General features: G+C 46.7%; 1 protein-coding gene across 1 annotated transcript; it reads left to right on the top strand.

The window, feature by feature from the left end:
• The first annotated feature begins 16,112 nt into the window (after nt 1-16,112).
• Nucleotides 16,113-19,203, top strand: LOC8038926 (flavin-containing monooxygenase 5-like). The gene is made up of 2 exons (XM_042289336.1): nt 16,113-16,727; nt 18,220-19,203. The coding sequence occupies exons 1-2, from the start codon at nt 16,125-16,127 to the stop codon at nt 19,201-19,203; spliced, it is 1,587 nt and encodes a 528-aa protein (XP_042145270.1). The 5' UTR covers nt 16,113-16,124.
• The last annotated feature ends 1,652 nt before the right edge of the window (nt 19,204-20,855 follow it).

Here is a 20,855-nt window from a genome sequence, read left to right as displayed (position 1 = left end):
TTTTTTTATTCTGTGATAGAATTCAAAGATGTCATACCCGTGCCACACGGGCAACTCGAATGCCATTTACAACGAATGACATTTGAGCGGACGGCCAATCAGCGCGCGACACTGCGGGCGTCGCGCATTCCACGCGGGACAGATTGAGAGCTTATTCGCCGATCACACAAATGTCATTCGTTGTAAATGGCATTCGAGTTGCCCGTGTGGCACGGGTATTAGGTTTAAAATGAAAGCTTGGAACCTCCTCTTTCCCGGGAGCACATAACTTTTTTTTTAATATAGTTCCCATTGGCGGCGACGTACTTCCGCTACCGGTGCACCGCTTTTTGTGTGCCGTCGTAGATAATTGACGGCACGATGAAACTTACGTAGCCTTGAAGGGGCCCTTAAAGGGGCCTTATATCTCTTTATGCGACAGTCTATTTTTGTGGTCACAACTCAATTTATGGGCTCATCTGTGGCCGATTTCACTCTTAAAGTCGTTGTCAAAAGATCAACACGAGATGGCGTCATCGGACAAGGAGGAAGGACAGAGCCTCGCGCGACGGCGCCCTCTATTGTATGTGATAGTTCCGATCTAATCAAGCTTTTAATACCGATTTCAATGGAGAAATCGGTCAAGCAAAAATGTAACGTTTTTTTTGTATCTTAAAATATTTTTCGTCGAGACATTAAAGACGTTAAGAGAAATTTGAGTAACAACGGAGACTTTAATACACAAACGTTTCGGAAGGAGTGTTTTTTTGTTGTTTTTTTTTTTCTCAGTGTGTACAACCGTAAGCCTCGCGCCTGTTGAACGAGAGGCAATAGTAGCCCACCCCCGCGCGCTTCCCGCCTCAAGTCGTCCTAAAATTGACTGATTTCGGAGATTTCGATGACGCTCAGCAAGTTTCTAAAAGAAACCATATGCTTATTTTCACCAATTAAAAAGCTAATTAGTAAAATTTTAATATTAATTTTGCGAATTAGGTTTTTATTTTATCCTCGACCTTTGGCGTGGCTGGCTGTTTGTTCCCCAAAAAGAGTTTTTTTTTTTTTTTTTTCTCCCTCAATTACTCTAGTGTTTAAAACTATTGAAAGTCTTCACATAAACACCCGGTATATGCTCGACGCACTTTTCTAGCTCGAGTGACCTATCTTTGATAGAGTTCAATGCATTCTCGCTTCGAACACAGGAGGCCCGGAACCTCGGGAAAAAATGACGGCGGTTATGCAAGACGTCCAGCCCGCATACTTCGCCTGCCGAGGATGCCGGGCCTTCGGTCTCGGGTCCTGTATACAGAAGAGGCCGTTCCGGAAAGCAAGCAGCGAAGACACCTGAAGAAAGCTGGCTTTTCTTTTTTCTTTTCTCAAGCTTCATCGTGTTTTTTTTTGCAGTTATAGTAGCCACCATATAGCTACATCATAATTCAAGATGTTCGTTGAAAACAGATGTGTGCCTCCAGGCGAAGATAGACTTCCGCCAAATAATTATTTTTCTGACATCTCTAGGAGATGACGCCTATTTTACTCTACAATGCGGTGAAGGGTGACGGGTAAAATGGTACACTTTTCTTTTATCCCGGAGTGAGGGCACAAGGATATGATTGCAAATGCAATTAAATGCAAAGGTGCAAGCGAGCAGGACAAAGATGACCAAAAATAATCACTGGAGGAGGGGAACAAAGGACTAACACAGTTTTTATTTTAGTGCATTCCTGATCTGCTGGTCTTGAATCGAGGGACCGCTCTCGCCCGTGTGATTGTCACACCCCCCGTTCTATCCCACCATATTCCTGGCTTTTCCTTTTCTCGGCAGCCAAAAAAAAAAAGGAAAACACCTAATTCTGACAAAAAGAATTTACTTTCGAAGTTTTATATTGTATCTATTATAAAACCGATGGCATTCATATTTAATCTTAGTTTTTGCCTCCCAATTATATTTGGAATACATTTTAGCGCTCAAAAAACAGGGACAAAGAGGCGCACTGTGCTGTCTGTTTCTCGCCTCTTTGTCCCTGTTTTTTGAGCGCTAAAATGTATTCCAAATTCCAAAACCAACTAGCCCAACAATCGACTCTCCCAATTATATTTTAGAATCAAAATACCGCATTTATAAAACATACTAATATACAAGATGTTTCTTGGGGCGTCCAGGATATATACACACGAAAAATGCAAACCTGCGTTAGGGTTATTTGAGCCCTGGGACAAAGTTCGTGTCATTACAAAATAGTCGAAATGAGCTGACTCATTAACTAGACAATTTCAACTAACTTTTCTCGATTTTCATTTTGGGGGGAGGGGGCATAATGTAGCAGAAGAATTGACACTCTACCTCAGTATTGCCTAGCCGCGACGTAAAGATTTCATTAAAAAAAACGCAGTTTCGTACACGTTACTCGAAAAAAGTAATTTATAACAATTGCAATTACTCTCGCTTAAAAAAGTAGTCAATTAGGCTTCTTGATTACTCAAGAAGAAAATTAATTCGCCGTTACTTGAAATATTAACCCTAACTCTTTCGATTACTTCGGATTTTTGGAAAGACCTTTTTTTCCTGACGGTTTAGAAAAGGAGTCTTTCGTACTGTATTTTTAGACTTGGGCTAGGTGGCGCAAGCTACCGCCCGTTACAAAGGGTATGGCCATTAACGTCCATCCATCCATTCGTTATTGGATTTGTTGAATAACCGAATAATAAACTATTTATCTTCTTAATACACCAATTTTGGTAAACCATCCTCCTGCCGGAGGCTTGGTTCGAGGATTCCTTGGTAGGAAAATTGTACGAACAAAGTGCGCCATTAAAAAAGGGACCGAAAAAAGAGTAACGGTCACAGGTGATTTTAGTACTTAAAAGGTAATCACATTACTCTGACGATTACTTCCTAATAAATGTATTCAAATTATTACAAAGTTACTTTAAAAAGTAAATGATTACAAGTAATTTGATTACTTGTAATATGCGCCGTACAAGTCTGGTATGAAGCCACGTACAAGGTTGACATTCCTTGAGCAGTAGCGCCCACTGCATTTTTTTTAAATCGAGATTTTATGTCACAGCTAGATTATAATGAGGTCGAGCATCCATTCGACATGCAGATTATGCCCCAAAAACAAAAATTAAAAACTTGGGGGACGCTTAAGCTTCACTTTTAAGAGAGGAACGCGATAGCGTTGTCAGGTCCCGTTCGCAAAGCCTTGTCATGTAAACGCACGCTGGTTGCCAAGCCGCGCAAGCGTGTGTGCGTGGTCCCATAATGCAACGCGCGCAGCCACGTGTGACGTCTCACGTGACGTCACACGTGGAGGCGCGCGTTGCATTATGGGATTTACCCGCTAAATTTGGCGGAAAATTTTTACCACGAAATGTAGCGGGTAAATCTCATAATGCGACGCGCACGCAGTCACGTGTGACGTGGCTGCGCGCGTTGCATTATGGTATGTTTTGGTCACGCCGACGCCGGGTTTTCTGCGGAACGAGCTCCTAAACCCTATCGCCTTAATAAGGTAATCAAAATCTTTTAGTTATTTCAAAAACTAACCAATCACGCCTCCTCTCTAATGACCCCCATGACTTCTAAATTAACCCTCACAACTCCCAGCCTATATAAAAAAGAGCATATTCAAACGGCTTAAAGACTCACACAAAAGAGTTAATAGTTCTAAAAATCGGCATTAAATAAAAAAATACTACACTTCGTCATCCGTCCCTCGTCGACGTCGCAGGACAAAGAAAACAAAAAAGCGTCGACTCAGGGGCTGTAAGAGGTTCGATATCCATCTGGTCATACCTTAAACCGGAACAACGCTAATCTCAAGTCCGGAAAAATACTCCGCACGGAAGAAATAACAGCCCAACCGCTGGGCCATTTCCGTTAGCTGCATCCGCCCCGAATCGCGAGCAACGAAATGCGGTCAAATGTCGCCACGCTGACACCTATCAGCTTATCAGTCACGGCGAACCATCGACCGGCGTATAAAATACAAAAAAGACAAAACGCTGATGAGACCTCATCGGATCATAATTAGGACATTAGCATTCTAATCTCTGAGCTGGTTAGACTTACAGTTAAAAGGACGGTCTTGTGTGTCGCCCGTAATTTTAATTTAATTTTTATCTCGCGACTGAATAGACCCACCACCGCGATCGAACAACCAATACTTTCAAAACAGACATTTTAAAAAATATTTTTCTTCCTATCTACTGGAACCACGGCCTCCGAGCTCCTTGGAGCGCAAAGTGCACGAACTCATATGTTCGATGTCACTTCACCCTGGTGGCTCTTTCCCGGAGTTTTACAATGATCCCTAGTTTCACGCCCAAATTGTGGGCATTTGCATAGCCTCCTCTATAGACCTTTTCCACAAGGGCGCCGCCATCTTGAATTGACGTCACTTCCAGTATGGGCGAAAACGTAACTTTGCCGTTGCCACGCCAATAGAAGACATTTAGGATATAAGCCTAACCGTCACACATTCTCGTTTTGGCTCGCCTCTATTTTTTTACTAGTTACAGGTTGAAACGTTTTACTTTTTTTTCGTCGCCCATACTGGAAGTGACGACAATTCAAGATGGCGGCGCCCTTGTGGAAAAGGTCTATACTCACAAAGCCTGGCGGTTCGACGACGGAGCCATAGTGCACCCGGTCGCAGATTTGGAGCGCGAGGATTTGGTAGCACAGAGCACTTCTCGGGAACCTGGACGTCAGCGCACAGCTTTTGCAGCGGCGAGGACCCGAAACATTGTTTTCAAACCCGACGAGAAACGAAGCGGTAGCGCGGAGAACGCGAGAAGCACGAGCGGACATTCCATCGCCCGGGAGAAGTGTGTTTCGGCGTTTCGCCACAGCGGGGCGCCCGTCACGTGGCTCTCCTCTCATCCGTTGTCTTTCGCTCTACTTTTTCAATTTCGGCGGCCGCTCGTCGTGGCGATCTGCCAGGCTTTGTCAGCATACTGGAGGCTACGGCACTGCAGATATTTGTGAGATGAAGTTATAGTAACCTACATTTGTTGTTGTCGTGTTGTGCATTTTTGTGTGCATTTCTTGAATTCTCGATCGATTTTGTAACGCCGTCTTGGCAATGGATTTATATAAATGAAAGGAATGATTTAAATTATTTACCTCGTATGGCGTCTATGCAACGAGGACGTCGCGGCGTTGCATTCTCATAGCTACAGGCAAAAATACGACGTACCAGAGTTTATTTTTTTCTGTAAATTACAAATGGTGATTGATTGGTGGATACCTTCGCACGTTGCGACCAAAACGAAGAATTTAGAGACAAAACAATAAGAGAGGAAAGTGAGAAACCGGGAAACCAAAGAGGCTCACACCGTATATAGAGCAAGGTCGGTCTGGCTTTCTGGCGCGGCTACATTGGTTTACGCTGTAGTTGAAATGTTTGGTCAGTACAGCACCACTGCTAGCCCGGGGTCTCTATAGCATGCGTCGCGCAGTAGTGGTACACGACAGCTCGCCGGTAGAATGTTCATCAAAATTGAAACGGGTGGCAGGGAGTTGGGGATTGAACCCAGGATCCCTGGGTTCTCAGCGGGGCGAGCTTTTGCTCCACGTGCTCTGAGCTGCTGTGCGCTAACACACGGGAGACGGTATACGGCAAGTTTGTCTAGAAGCAAATATCTGTGAGCTAACAATGCATAGTACGACAGTTAACCTGAGAATCTTTAATGTGCATCACGCAGTATACCTAGTATGGCTGAGCTCGCACTCTCGAAATCGTCGCTGCTTGAAGCAGCACGTTAAAGGACTCAGGCTAGCAGGAAAACGCTACAGACCAGACGCCATATCTACTACAACGGGGTCACCAGTGGACGCCATGTCAAGATAGAACTCCATTTTACCTTACGATAAATCGAATATCGTGTAAGCATAGCCTCCAATATACTGACAAACCTTGGTAGATCGCCACAAGACGCGGCCGCCTAAATGGAGAAGGTGGAGCGGCAGACAACGGATGAGAGGAGAGCCACGTGACTGGCGCCCCGCTGCGGCGAGCCGCCGAAACACTTCTCCCGAGCGAACAAGTGTGTTTCGGGTACTCGCCGCTGCAAAAGCTGTACGCTGACATCCAGGTGGGTTCCTCGAGAAATGGCTCTTGGATGCTGTGTGCTACCAGAACCTCGCGCTCCAAATCTGCGACCGGGCACTCTATGGCTCCGTCGTCGAACTGCCAGGCTTATGGTGTAAGCGTCACGTGGCGTTCGGAAGGGACGCAGCGACACACGAGACGCGTAGTCACGTGAGGTACTCCGAGCTTTATTTATTGTATAATTTTTTACAATTCTTAAAGTAACCATTGTACAAAAATAAATAATAAAATACTGTGTTGATTTTTCGCTACCAATTTGCTGTTGTGACTGAATTTTTTCTTCAATTCTTGCAGAAGTTCTTTTTTTTTTTTCTGAGCAAAGTAAACGGGAAACAGCCTCATCAGGTGGAGCAAATCTGCCTTTTGCCTTGCCACCCTACACCTAGTGTCTGAATAAAAAGATAAACGAACAATATGTTTCCATCGCTAGAACAGTCGGAATGGCTCGTACAGGGTCAGCTGCAGTCCATCGTTAGATGAACCAGGCTATAACTTTCCGCGTGTCTAAATAATGCTCATAAAAGCAATCTGACTTCCGACTTGGGCTATTTCTCCCACGGCTCAGGGAGTCTCCCAACATTAAAAAGGAAGTTCATTTCGAATACCAAGACATCTATACGCGTCACGCTAAAACTTCAATTAACGAACGATCTCCGAAACGATCTTGATGCGCCCACCAGCCAGTGCGTAATCGCGGTTATTATGCGCGCGCCACCTGAACGTCCGCAAGCAAGCATGCAGCGGCCAGAGAGACAGGCGTGTCCCATACCAGGAAGCGCCCACAAAAACAGCCTCCCGACCGTTTCCGCTCTGCAAACCTCAAACGGCTCAATCCTACCGAGCGCGTTGCCCGACCGCGTGCGAATTATTTGCCCGGAGGCGCTGGGTTGGGTGACTTCAACCTCTTTTTTATTTCAGACCGGCTTCATTTTCTTTCTTCTTTATTTATTTCTTTTAATTTAAAATCCGTTCTGTCTTCTCGGACTGTCCATTCCGCTTCGATAATGGCTTGAAAAGGAATGGTCACGCCGCGCGGGAGCAACAAGTGCCCGCCTGAACTGGCCGTTTCCAATTAGGTTGACCGGCCTTCCGGCATGCACTCGATGGTCCCCTTTCTTTCTAATGTTCGTCGCTTTATTATTTTTTTTTGTATTGATATTATTTGCAGCGTGAAGTCGACACTCCTTAGAATAATAAAAAGCCGTGCACTTGCATTTCCACGTCATCGTATATAGTGAGGTCGAGCGCAGACGCTGATTGGTCGCGAGAGTTGCGTCAGTGTTCGGCTGTGCCTCGGGTCCAATCGCAGCGTCGAAGGACATTCGGCGTCGGACTCGGACCCTATTGATGAGCTGAGCACCGCGGTTGTGTATTTTGTCGTGTCCGCTGATTGCTGGCAGTCTTTCGTTTTCCGAACGATCCTTTAGGCGACTATGAAGGCAGCTTTGCCAATTTCTTGTATACTCATGATCACAGGCTTCCAGTGCTGGGTCGTCCGCACGGTTAAATAACGGCCGTGTCTTCGCCAGCCACAGTCTGCGTTTGCGTTTGCGCCTGGGTTCGAGAACAATTAACACTGAGTTTTAGTATTGCGCATACGTAGGTAATGCTCGCGGCGTTGCGTACGCATGGACCGTGCACAGTGTTCAGCACGCAACGCTAACAGAAACGCGCAGTTCTGGCGTTTGCTCCTACACCCAATACCAGAATCCTTCTGCGTTTACGTCTGTGTTTATGTCTGCGTTTGCGTCTGCGATTGAGTATGCGTTTCATGGGCCCCCTCGTGGCAGCACCCCCTACGCCGTTGCAGTCATGGTTCGAGGCTAGCTCCAAACACTACCTGTCAACGTTCCTCTCGCGAAAAGCAGAGTGGCATCACCTATAAGTGCACCACGGCTGTGAGGCATTTTGTAAGTAAGGCCTCTCAACGGCGGCCATCTTGCTATGCGGAGAGCAACTCGTCTGCTTCTTCGAAAGGAGTTGCGGTGACATCAGAACAACGCCGAGTGACTGGCTTTGATTGAAAGTATACTGGGTAGACCTCAATACTAGATGCCTTAAAGTCTACCCACTGTTTTTTTTTTGTTTTTTTTTTTTTTTTCAATCGGCCAATAGAGATCGGCGTCCTGCCATCATCCCAACCCCTGAGACAGAAGCAGACGAACGTGCCCTCCGTATAGTGTGCAGTGTACAATAGGGAGTTTTCGTAGATCGTTTTCGCCGTCCCGCAAGGCCCTCCGCAATCCGCTACGATAGCGGGAACTCCACAGTCAAGGCTATCGGCGCGCAGGCGCAGTAGCGACTTCTTCGTTGCGGAACGCTTAGCGGAGGGGGTAGCGCGGTCTACGAAAACTCCCTAATGAGCGAAAGTGTTCACGTGAACATATTGCATCGACGCTTTTTTTCGGATTTGGCCTCGAAAGGGTATTGACAGGCGTCAAATTTTACCGCTTGGGTTAGTGCCTCGTGTGAGAACATTCCACCTGACTAGTGTTTTTTATCGCAGCCATTTGATTCCAAGAGGGAGAAAATAAAAAGAAATGAATCGCTTGTTCGCGCTAACAGTGTCGCGATATGTTCGTAGAAACTTCAAGCTTGAAGCGTTCTGCCCTCTTTAGGCTGCTACTTCAAAAAAAGAAAAATATCGTTCAAAATGTAAACTTTTTTGTTAAGACTTTCGACGTGTCCTATTATCGCCGTTCAACGCTCAAATCTCGCAGGGTGTGGACGAAAAACGTGTACTCCGCATTTATCTTTCATTGTGGCCCGCGCGAGACAATGGTAGACAGCGGAGATACTGCCGGTGTTATTGACGCCGGTTTCACGGGTTGTCACGCGATATGCGGTAGTTAACTTGTCGAATTCGTGAAAGGCTAGAATAAAAGTGCGAAGAAAAAAGAAAGCTATCGGAAAACTGGCAGCGCCCAATCTTCGCGAGTCAACAGCGGTGCTTTGAAGCTGTGCTACAACGACGAGTATAACCAGGAATTACCACGTAGCCTACTTTTGCGCCGTTTTCAATTGGCGTTGAAAACTCCTGCAGGCGCCTGAGAAATGAACGCTGCTCATTGCCATGAACTGAATGGATGGATGGATGGATGGATGTTAATGGCGATACCCTTGGTAACGGGCGGTAGTTTGCGCCACCTAGCCTAAGTCTAAAAAGACAAACAAACCTTTTTCACTAAACCACGACACCAAGCGGCGAAAGCTAGAACTACGGTGGGTGTCTGGAAGGGAGGCGTGCTACCTCGGGGGGGGGGGGGGGGGGGGGGGGGGGGGGGGGGTTGTGTATGGAGAGGTAGCGCAACTCCCTTTCCAGACGCCAACCGCTGTTCCAGCTTTTGCCGCTGCGTAATGAGGGCCTGCACTTGTGCAGAACCCATCTTAAAAAAGGGTCCATTGTGGAAGATGCGCAAAAAACACACTCGGGGTTGGCAGCGCATGTCACGAAACTATAAACGTTAGTTCAGTGATTTCGAATCTTTCGAAACCTGAGTTCTGACTGCAAGAAAAGGCAAAAACCCAAAACAAAACGTCACACGATGAGAATTTAGTTTTCCTCGGTGCTCGTAAAGCACAAATGAAACGACCACAAACGCGGTATTCCGTCCCAAAACGATAAATGTAACGCGGCCAAACGGACGCCGCGCTGGAAAAGGCAGAGCGTCTGTGCGGAAAGAGCCGTGTGTGGTGCATCTATAGATCGAGAACCTTGCAAAATCTAGACGCCAAAAAAAAAAAAAAAAAGCGGCTACCGGCAGAGCTGTGCACTACGGATTTCCGGTTGGCGGGTTCGAATACCGGCCGAGGTGCCTGCAGTCTGACAAAGGCTGGATACCCTTCATCGGTCTGGCATGTATAAAAAAATTGATTCGGTTGGTACTGTTCTTCCGTCCGACCTTAAAGTTTTCGAGCTCCTTCGTCCCTCCCCCATTCTATCGCAGCACTTCAGAATACCGACACCATGCAATCGTCACGTGTGCTCAACGGGTAATTAGGGCGTCGGCACTCAAAACGCCGCTGACTTCTGCAGCCCTTCCCATTACAACCCCCAGGGAGACGTCGTCGTGTGTGGCAACCTCAAAGACGCCCGCATGTGCCTCGCTCGGGTCTGCAAATTATGGTCCATTTCGCGGTGTCGTAATCCTCTCCCGACGGGGTGTAAAACGCGTACCCTAAGATATGTCAGGGAAAACGCCTCTTTGGGTTGTTCGCGTGTGGGAGCGGTTCTTCGGCCCCTTTCAATCACTCTTAGCGGCTTTGCGGACAACTTCGCACCCTGCGAGCTTCGCATACAAATTAAACCGGAGGGCTTCTGGAGCTACCACTCTGTACATGGATTCAACTGATCTCACATCGGCGACCATTGCAATGGCCCGCAGTATGGATTTTGTATCACCGAACTTGTTCTCCTTGGCAAAGGACAAGCATTAATTGGGATGACCACCAGCACGGTGCACGATAATGTCACTTGCAAGCTATGTGTACTACATGCCTTGGAGTGATGATGTCACATCCGCGGCCATTGTGGTGACCTTGCTGCTGAGCGCGTACCTTCTGCAGTATACATTTTTCAGAAACTTTTTTTTTTCACCAAGGAAAAGTAGGAATGACCACCGGCATAGTCTGATGACGTCACGTTCCAGCCGTGTGTAGATGCTGTTACTTTTTGTGAACAACAAAACGGTCAGAAGACTAGAGGTGGTGACATGAAGATGGGTTCCACAAGTTCCAATGGTGTTGGTAATAAGCACTCACGGCTTGTTTCGGTGTACCAGTTTGCAGCGTCTTAGGTTGTTCCAGGTCACCAATGTAGCGTCTTGTTCGACCTGGGTTACCAATGTAGCGTCTTGGATTGCTCCAGACCCGAGTCGGAAGTTAAACTGGTCTAGAACGGTTGGAAAGAACACTGACTTTTTATTTAGTTAACTGATTGTTACTTGGCCAAATTCAGAATGACGATGGAGACGAGACGGCACGAGACGACGTGAGGCCAGCGGCCTGGACAGACGCCGACATCGCGTTTTCGTCGTTGTTCTAAATTTGGCCAAGTAACAATCAGTTAACTAAATAAAAAAATAGTGTTCTTACCAACCGTTCCAGACCAGTTTAACTTCCGAATTTGGTCTGGAGCAACCCAAGACGCTGCATTGGTAACCCAGGACACTACAAGTTCGATCGTGTAAAATTATAACGTTAAATACTTACTAGCAGGTAGACCACTAACTGAGCAGATCACATCACGTCAGTCCAACATTTACATTTTTTTTTTTTTTTTGTTATTAGCTCTGAAACGTTTTCTGGTTAGGCTTTGAATGGTACTACGCAGCTTTCTTGTGATCACGTGCGCTGTAAGCACCACACAGATTACCCCCTTAATCAAATAAACTCCGAAATTTAAAAAAAAAAAAATGTTAAATGAAGAAGCGAATGTTTAGGCTACCTAAGCTACAACAGCATTCAATGTCAGCGTTTGGATTTCTAAAAGCATGCACAACACCAGAAAATCTGGGAAAATATTGACTGCAAACACAGCGTAATCGCTCAAATCGCTTAGCGCCTTTGTTTTAGTATTATCACCCATCACAACACGCGAATTATCTGCTGTGCCTCAAACACTGTGGCAGGTGCTGATATCTTCACGCTCGAAATAGCCTGGTAGAGTTTGGAGACCTAAGGACCTCGAGGAGTGCCAAGTGTGTTCCTGCCTAACTCACTGATAAGCAACAAATCCGACCAGCCTTTCTTTCTTTGTCCACTATTATCGCACCAACACTCAAGGTCACGTAGACGCCATCGCCCTCTAGGCGAGACCCACGGATTACCGAAACGGCCGAGCATTTGGCATCGCCGTCGGACGAAGGTAAAAAATTCTCACAAACACCTCGTGTCAATAGATGTTTAGTGCACGAAAAGGAATCTTGCACGTTTATTGTTGCATTTGTTGATGCCTATCTTCGCGCTCGAGGCTGCCCAGATAGACAGCCCATCTATAGCTGAACTCGTATATATATATATATATATATATAACGGGCATGGTGGCGGGAGGCCGAAGGCGTGGGTATAAAACTGAGAAGAAAAAAACCCTTAGTGAAAAACAGCAACAACGGACGATTTAATCTTCGACGTTTCGGCCGGAGTCCGGCCTTCGTCAGGAAGAACTTTTACAGATGAACGCGGGTGGTATTTATACAATGCTATGGTCGAGTCCAAATTTCGGAGGGGTGACGGTTGAAGCTTTCGAGAGAGGGAAGCATAGGGCAGTTCTTATCCGGGCGAAGAAGCTTGACGGTCGGTGCCAAGTTTCAAGGACGGCGGGATGACGGTTGTAGCTTCTTGAGAGGGGGCGCAGGGTGACTTTGTGTCCGGGCCGGCAGCGTACAATAGACGAAAGTTACACGCGCAAACTAAAGTGCTGTCTCAAAAAAAAAAAAAAAAAAGAATCGACGATGCAATCAGAAAAGCCAAACAACTGAACCGCGCAGACCTCATCAGCCCGCGCCCCACGCAAAGCGCCACACAACGCACAAATCTATGTCTAACTTATAGCATAAACCATCCTAATGTGAATAATGTCTTGAGACGACATTATAACATTCTCGAACAAAGCGAGCGCCTTAAACGCGCGTTTCCATCCGCCCCGGGGGTAGTCAACAGACGATCGCGTAACCTCAAAGACGCGCTAGTAAACTCTCGGATAAATTCATCGCCACCACCTAACGAATGTGGGCCTTGCAGGCACCCAGGATGTCTAATCTGTAAACAGATGCAGCACACAAGCACGGCCAGCAGCACGCACTCGCAGTTCTCGATCAAAATTAAAGGAAACTTAACATGTGCCTCGTCGAAAGTCATTTACTTATTGGAGTGTACGGTATGCAAAATGCAATACATAGGGCAGACTAGAACGGCATTTAGACTGCGCTTTAATAATCACAAATCTCACGCCATAAATCTTCCGGCACTGCCTTTATCCAAACATCTCGCTCTCCCAAAACATTCTTTTGATAAATTGTCAGTGAATGTCAGTGTCAGCGTGAATCCTACCTAATTTACCGATTTAACACTATTAAACAAGGCATAAATGAAAGCCCCGGTACTCTGGCATCGATTAAAATGCTAACAAACGAATAGCAACAACAATCCAAAAACATTTTTTTTGTAGATTTTGTTGTTAACAGTGGTACTGTGTTTGGGGCCGGAACTGGACCATCAACTTCTCTTTTATTTCCAGGTTCTGATATCCATTGTATTTCTTTTTACTTCTAGGTTTAACATTGTTCCCTTCCAGGTTTGACTCATGCATGCCTGCATGCACACAAGTGACCGTGCCGCCTTTTTTTTTTTTTTTTTTTTTGAGACAGCACTTTAGTTTGCCCGTGTAACTTTCGTCTATTGTACGCTATCGTCTATATAGGTCACCGCTGCCGGCCCGGACACAAAGTCACCCTGCGCCCCCTCTCAAGAAGCTACAACCGTCATCCCGCCGTCCTTGAAACTTGGCACCGACCGTCAAGCTTCTTCGCCCGGATAAGAACTGCCCTATGCTTCCCTCTCTCGAAAGCTTCAACCGTCACCCCTCCGAAATTTGGACTCGACCATAGCATTGTATAAATACCACCCGCGTTCATCTGTAAAAGTTCTTCCTGACGAAGGCCGGACTCCGGCCGAAACGTCGAAGATTAAATCGTCCGTTGTTGCTGTTTTTCACTAAGGGTTTTTTTCTTCTCAGTTTTATATATATATATATATATATATATATATATATATATATATTGCACTCAGAGTATTGCACCCATAATGCGAGCAGTGGGCTCGCACCCACTGCTCGCATTTAGGGTGCGTGGGCTCGCATTATGGGTGCGAGCCCACTGCTCCCATGGCAAGCCCACTGTCCCATGGCGAGCCTACTACTCCCATGGCGAGCAGTGGGCTCGCACCCACTGCTCGCCATGGGAGGTGCTGCCAAAGTAAGGCGGAAGGTAACGAATGCGTGCTGGATGCCGGGCATCCAATAGGGCCGCTAGACGCCCTACCCTTCTCATCCTGTCAGTATGCTCTGGTTGTCCCGTCTCGTGCCGCATGCTCACAACTCGGGTGCGCTCAAAGCAGCTGAGATCTTAGCAAGTGGGATTATAAACCTGCGTCTGTAAAGCCGCGGTCGCAAAGCTACTACAAACGTTACTAGAACACTCAGTTGGGAAACTGCCATAGGGGCCTGCAATAAAAAAGTGGCTCCGATCAGTAGTCGAGAACAAAACTAAACGCGATCACAACGCCGCCATGTCCCCCGCAGCGGCCACTCCGGAAAGTGCACGTATTCATTCATGTTGAGTCGCGCAATGGTCGGTGGCGCCATCTCGCATTATCCAGACTCAGAGTATTGCATTCGATAGCGCCCGCTGTGACCTTCGAATGTTGACTTTGATCGGCCGTTTTGGCGCTAAAACGTATACAGTAGAAGGACCGAAATTAGGACGCATCCAGGTCGGGACGCGCTACCTGAAGTCACCGGTGAGATATGGCTGTATAAAAACAATAATAAAGGCAACAGAAATGCAGTAAGAGCAACAGCAATACAGCTGTAATGAAAAATAGAGCACTTTAGAATTACAACAGGTATGAGGTGGTGAGAGAGATTTGGAAAGGGGGTCATGATGCCTGGCTTGACTTTTGGAAACGCAGTGCTTTTTCATGAAATCCGAAGCGCATGCGAGACTAGAAATAAAACAGCGCGGAGTAGGTAGACTGGCTTTGGGGGCACATTGCAAAACGCCAAACCAGGGAGTACGAGGAGACATGGGATGGGCGTCATTTGAGAGCAGGGAAGCGGTGAGCAAGATAGAATTTGAGGATAGGTTGAGGCAAATGGATGGGGAGCAGTGGGCACGAAAGGTTTTCAGCTATTTATACATGAGGAGTGTAGACACAAAGTGAAGACAGCGCACTAAGAACTTAAGAGGAAAGTTTTTGGGCTATAGCGAAGATACGGAAGAGCAAGTCTCAGTTAAGAAGAAAGTTAAGGCCACAGAAAGAGATCGGTGGCTAGAGGGAATGCAGACAAAGACGGCTCTGGAAAGCTATAGATTAAACAAAACAGTTATTGCCAAAGAAAGCATTTATGACAATTCTAGGGGAAGCTCATTGCTGTTTGAGGCGAGGACGGGCGTTCTTCGAACCAGAACATACAGAGTGAAGTACCAGGAAATGGATACAGTGTGCACTGCTTGTGGAGAGGAGGACGAGACAGCTGAGCACTTGATACTCTAATGTAAAGGGCTTCACCCTATGCCTACCGAAGACAACATAGATTTAATAAAGTCATTGGGTTTTAGAGACAGCGAAGGGAGAGTGGATTTCAAGACTGTAGAGATTACCAAGCAAAGATTAAGTGAACGGTGGCAGAAATCGAGAGAAAACTAGGTATTTTCTTATTCACTGATGGCAAGGGGGTTTCATAGCCTCACTTTCTTTGCACTGCGGAGTGAATATAGATTTCACATTTAAATATTCTAAGCTTAAATGGTAAAACAAAATGGCTAGGTGGCGTAAGCTACCACCCGATCCAAAGGGCTCAGCCGTATTCATCCATCCATTCATCCAGCTTTGTCTCCAAGGGTACTTGCGGTCCAGGTTTCAAGGGTGAGTTTCCCAACTGAGTGTTTTGGTAACGTTGGCTAATACGGATCATTGCAAGAGACAGTGCTGCAGACACTGCACCTGAGGGGTGTCGATCTTCCTTGTGTGACAGCCCCGTCGCATTAATCGTGCAAAATCACTCTTTAGACTTCTTCGAACATGCGCGTGGGACGACGTCCGCAAAACATTTTATCATCATGCCTCCAGCGAACACCGCGTGTCCTTTTGTATCGTGCATACGACCAGCGCTGCAGCGGATTAACAAATGCCCGTTCAATGGTACAAGAAAGTGCGTCGACATTGTTTGCAATCGTCCAAGATACGGTGAACCATTCAAATCGTCTTTTTAGGGGCACCCAGGGCACAAGACGCGGGAGTCGTGAAATGCGCGTGGCCGTCATAGGAGCGGGTTGCTGTGGCATCACGGCCGTCAAGGCATGCCTGGAAGAGAACCTGGACGTGGTATGCTTCGAGAGGTCTTCCAACAGCGGCGGACTATGGTGGTACCGCGACGACGAGCAAGAGCCCGGACGAAGCACCGTGATGAGGTTCACCGTGACCAACACCAGCAAGGAGATGTCCGCCTACAGCGACTTCCCGCCAATGAAAGAGATGGCCGTCTACATGACCCATGGACAGACCCTGCGGTACATCAGGAGCTACGCGGAACACTTCGGAGTGCCGTCCAGAATCCGGTATCGGCACCATGTCATCCGCTTGGGTACGGACGGAACGCTGACAGTCTTGGACTTGGACAGCGGACGGGAGTTTGAAGAGACCTTCGACAGCGTCCTAGTGTGCACGGGGCATCATGCTACGCCGTCGATACCGAAGTTTCCCGGTCTCGAAAAGTTCAAGGGACGTGTCCTGCACTCGCAACAGTACAAGTACGCCGACGAGGGATTCAGGGACAAGAGGACGGCAGTCGTGGGATTTGGGATTTCGGGAGCTGACGTTGCGGTTGACCTGACCACAGTAACCGATCGTGTAAATGCGCTTTTTTTCTGTGTATATTTTATATATTACGTGTTTCCGATGTTCCCTACGCTAAGCGTAGTCTAAGCAAAATATAATTTGAATTAAAACCCGAAGAAAACAGCGTATATGACAAATTCTTGTGCGTTATCTACTGTCGCCCTTAGATGAGAGGATTACTTACTCGCTGAGAGGTTTCATTTTCAAACTTATAAAGCTAGTTAATAGAACATGTGGCGAAGTATAAGTATATGGGACTATGACTGAACGAGGGAATACAATACTTAGTAGAACAATAAAGTATGGTAAAGAAAGGAAAACAAATAGGCAATTATGGAGCATAAGGCAGCATAGAATTACCATAGGTATGAAGTAGTTAAGGGAACATGGGAAGGAGGCATGGTGCCGGGTTTATCGTTTGGCAACGCGATGTTATCCATGGAATCTGAAGTCTAGTAGAGGTTTAGAGATGCGACAGAGGAGCGTGGGCAGACTAGCGCTGGGGGCACATGGGAATACACCAAATGAGGAATTGGAGGGAGACATGGGCTGGGCATCTTTCGAAGTCAGAAAGGCGAACCGCAAATTGAAATTTTAACAACTACTAGACAATGGAGGATACACGACGTGATGTTACAGTCTCATGTGACATCACAGTGTCATGGTGTCACGAAACGACATCATGGTGCCATGTGACGTCAGTGTCACGTGACGCCTCAGCGTCATGCGACGTAACGTCACAGTTTCCTCGCTAAATTTAGCGGTCTGTTGAAGGCTTTAGTTCTGACGGAAAGGTGTGCCCAATAACAAGTCCGTCTTCGTGAATAAGTAGGAAGGTAGGCAAGCGTTTTCCAAACTATACTTGTTTTCACCCCAAGAACCGTGGTCAAAAAAGTCCGGCTCCTCGCGGAACATTACTATTTTTCCTTTTTATGACGAGTATTAAGGTATACGCAGGTGGCATTTTAGATTATATGTATGTTATCTTATCAAGAGGTACACGTTTCAAACGCCAAAAGCATCGCTTCTTCATCGGACAATCAAATCTTGTACAACTACTTCGCGCGGCATTTGAACAATGAGCAAAACTGTATTTTTTCTTGGGGGTAAAACGAGTACGGCTGCATACACCTTCGTGTTTTACTGTGTTTCAGTGACCTAATGTCTTACCCCTCAGGCCTGGAACATTTCCTTTTCTTTTGATTTCTTGGTTCGCACGGAGAGTGATCGCGAACGACGGAGTGGAATAAAATGAATTGCGACGAGACCCAGATAAGTTCACGTACGAGTTCGATATGCAGTGTTCCGTGCCGGGAGGCGCGGAGAATTTTAAATTGCTACATTCTTTGGTGTTTTGCCGTTCACAATGCACTCCGCGCTTTCTTGTTCCTTGCGGATGCACACATTGACTAATTACTTGACGTTATAAGGGAGAAAACCATCTATTACGCATAATGACGCAGTATATATTAACATAAAGCTCGATCTTCTGCTTCGCTTACAGGTGCTCCTCGTCACAAGACGCATGAGCTGGATATACCCTCAGCACATAGGAGGCGTACCAACAGACGCCTACATTCTGAACCAACTCCGGCTATGGATCTACAGTTGGCTTCCGCCATATTTCTTCTCGCGGCACTTCCAGAGGATCTGCAACCAGGAATTCGACCACAAACTTCTAGGCACCCAGCCTCCTCATCCCTTGATCAAACAGGCTGGAATCCCGAACCACATCCTTCCGTTGAAACTCTTGGCAGGAAGCATTGAACTGCGCGCGAACCTGGAGGCCTTCACCGAAAACGGCATGGTCTTCAACGGCGTCGAAGAACCAATAGACGCGGTAGTGTTTTCCACCGGTTACACGAACGAAGTCCCTTTCGCGCGTGACATTCTACCAGCAGGCGGTCAACGCTTACCCTTGTACAAGAGGATGATTCCCCCGAAGCACCCTAACATAGCGTTCCTGGGCTACATCGACGCCAGTCTGAACCTCTCGCAGGGATTTGAAATGCAGGCTCGGTACATGGCGAGCGTTTTGACGGGAAAACTGACCCTTCCATCAACGAAAGTTATGCAAGACGAGGTCTTGAGAGTGCACGACTTGTCCAAGAGACAGTTCCTGGACACGCCACGTCACTACCTGATGGTCGACCGGGTTGCCTACGTGAATGACCTCGCGCGAGCCATCGGCGCCAAGCCCAAATATTACTGGCTGTTTCTGACGGATATCAAGCTGTGGTGGACTCTAATCACGAGTCCGCTCCTTAACTACCAGTACAGGCTGCGAGGGCCGAACGCGTGGCCCGGTGCTCGCGAGGCCATCTTGGGCTACGCTGAAAGAGTGCGAGCTCCTCTTCAGGTTTCGATGGGCTCTCGGCACCAGGTGAAGAAGCGCCGGCGTCTCAAGACTTGGGGAATTGTTCCCGTGGTAGCGATCGTCATCATTAGCATAAGTGTCAAGTCCCTGATAACTACTGCTGCAACGTAGAAGCAGACCAGCGCGCGAGATCAGCATGGCTTCTGCGTAACTAACCGGGATGGCAAAAAAAATATATATATTTTTTAGCCTGCGCTTGAATATTTTTTTTTTTTAACTACGCTTGAAAAAAAAAGTTATTCTTTTTTTTTTATGAAGACAGTGTATCGTGCGTCATGGCGATAGCTTGCGTTACAAATAGTCATCTTGAGCTCACCTGTCATCTGGCGGTAGCCTATTGCGAAGAAGGCACCGTGTAACCGAAGTTTTGGCCGAATTAATCCTCAGCAGGGACGTACCAGATGGCTTTCGTTGGCTTGGCACATAAGCCCCCAAATTTTCCTTTGCATTGTTATCGACACTTCAAATGTCATTCCAGTTTCAATACCATGACCAGGGTTGTCAGTCGTACTGCACCGGCCACGCATACTCACCCCTCGATATAACGAAAACACAATCAACTACATTCCAAGGCAGTTTCTTGCAGCCGAAGCATGCACCCGACGGTTTGACTTCGCATTTCAGTGTTAGGGTCTGTCACCGCCAATGATGGGCCGTGTTCCGCTGATTTTAAAGTTCCGAGTCTCCCTAAAGCACGGGGAGCTTACCACTCACGGATGTGTCCATGGTCAAGTACGACTAAAACATCAGTGCGACAAAAAAAATGCATAACAGCGAATAATGATTTTTGTGACACTGTGCCACGCTAAAGACAATTTTTTTGTTTATGGGCTCATAAATAACATAAATAAAGGCACAATGATGGTGATGATGATGATTAAATTAATGGCGATAATTAAAAAACGCTTCGCATTATTAATATTAATATTTTTATTTTGGCGTTGAGGTTAGCTATCAAATTTAGCAACGGTGACGGGTATTAGTCAGTCGCAAAGTGTATTCAGAAATACGGGGTGCTCGATCGTGACAGCTTTTATTGTGAGCGTTCATTGTTTTCGTTGTACTTTTCTCGTTTACCTGCATGCCTGGAGTAATCCATTATCCCAAATCCTTTGTAATGTCTTACGATACGTTTATGTTCTGCCCGCGCCATATTTCATTTGAAGGTTGCGTTCGATCCGCAAGAATTTTCTAGACAGGGAAATACGGTCCGTATCTTTGATCTCCAGTGAATGCGTTTATCGTATAAATTGCTTTCTTGCAATTTCTACGACGGCACGCACTACGCACTTCTCAGCAAACTCTGAGCCGGCCATAGACGTGCTTTTAGAGAAAAAAAAAAGCATCCTCGTTAAGAGCAGAAATTATATTTTTAGAAAAGAAGTTTCTTTCAAAAATTCATAAATATATCAACTTCTGCGCGCCGAAAATGTTTATGAAGTCTTGGAAGTTATGGAATCACTTATATTCCCCGTGGTTCGTTCCCTCTCTCTCTCTCTCTCTCTCTCTCTCTCTCTCTCTCTCTCTCTCTCTCTCGACAAAGAGTATTCTATGCGGAGTGAAAGTTCGTCTGCTTCTTTTGCAGGGGTTGTGGTGACGTCAGAAAGACGCCGAGCTCTGATTGGTTCTGGGTAGTGGGCAGACGTCAAGCCTGCCTGCTTTGAGGTCTACCCACTATCCTTCCAATCAGAGCCAATGAGAACTCTGCGTCTTATTGACGTCCCCGCAACCCTCGCGCAAGACGCAGACGAACTTGCACTCCG

The sequence above is a fragment of the Ixodes scapularis genome, unplaced genomic scaffold (assembly GCF_016920785.2).
Source record: "Ixodes scapularis isolate PalLabHiFi unplaced genomic scaffold, ASM1692078v2 PGA_scaffold12__126_contigs__length_90152505, whole genome shotgun sequence".
Lineage (NCBI taxonomy): Eukaryota > Metazoa > Arthropoda > Arachnida > Ixodida > Ixodidae > Ixodes > Ixodes scapularis.
This window is presented reverse-complemented; position numbering and strand designations above follow the sequence as displayed.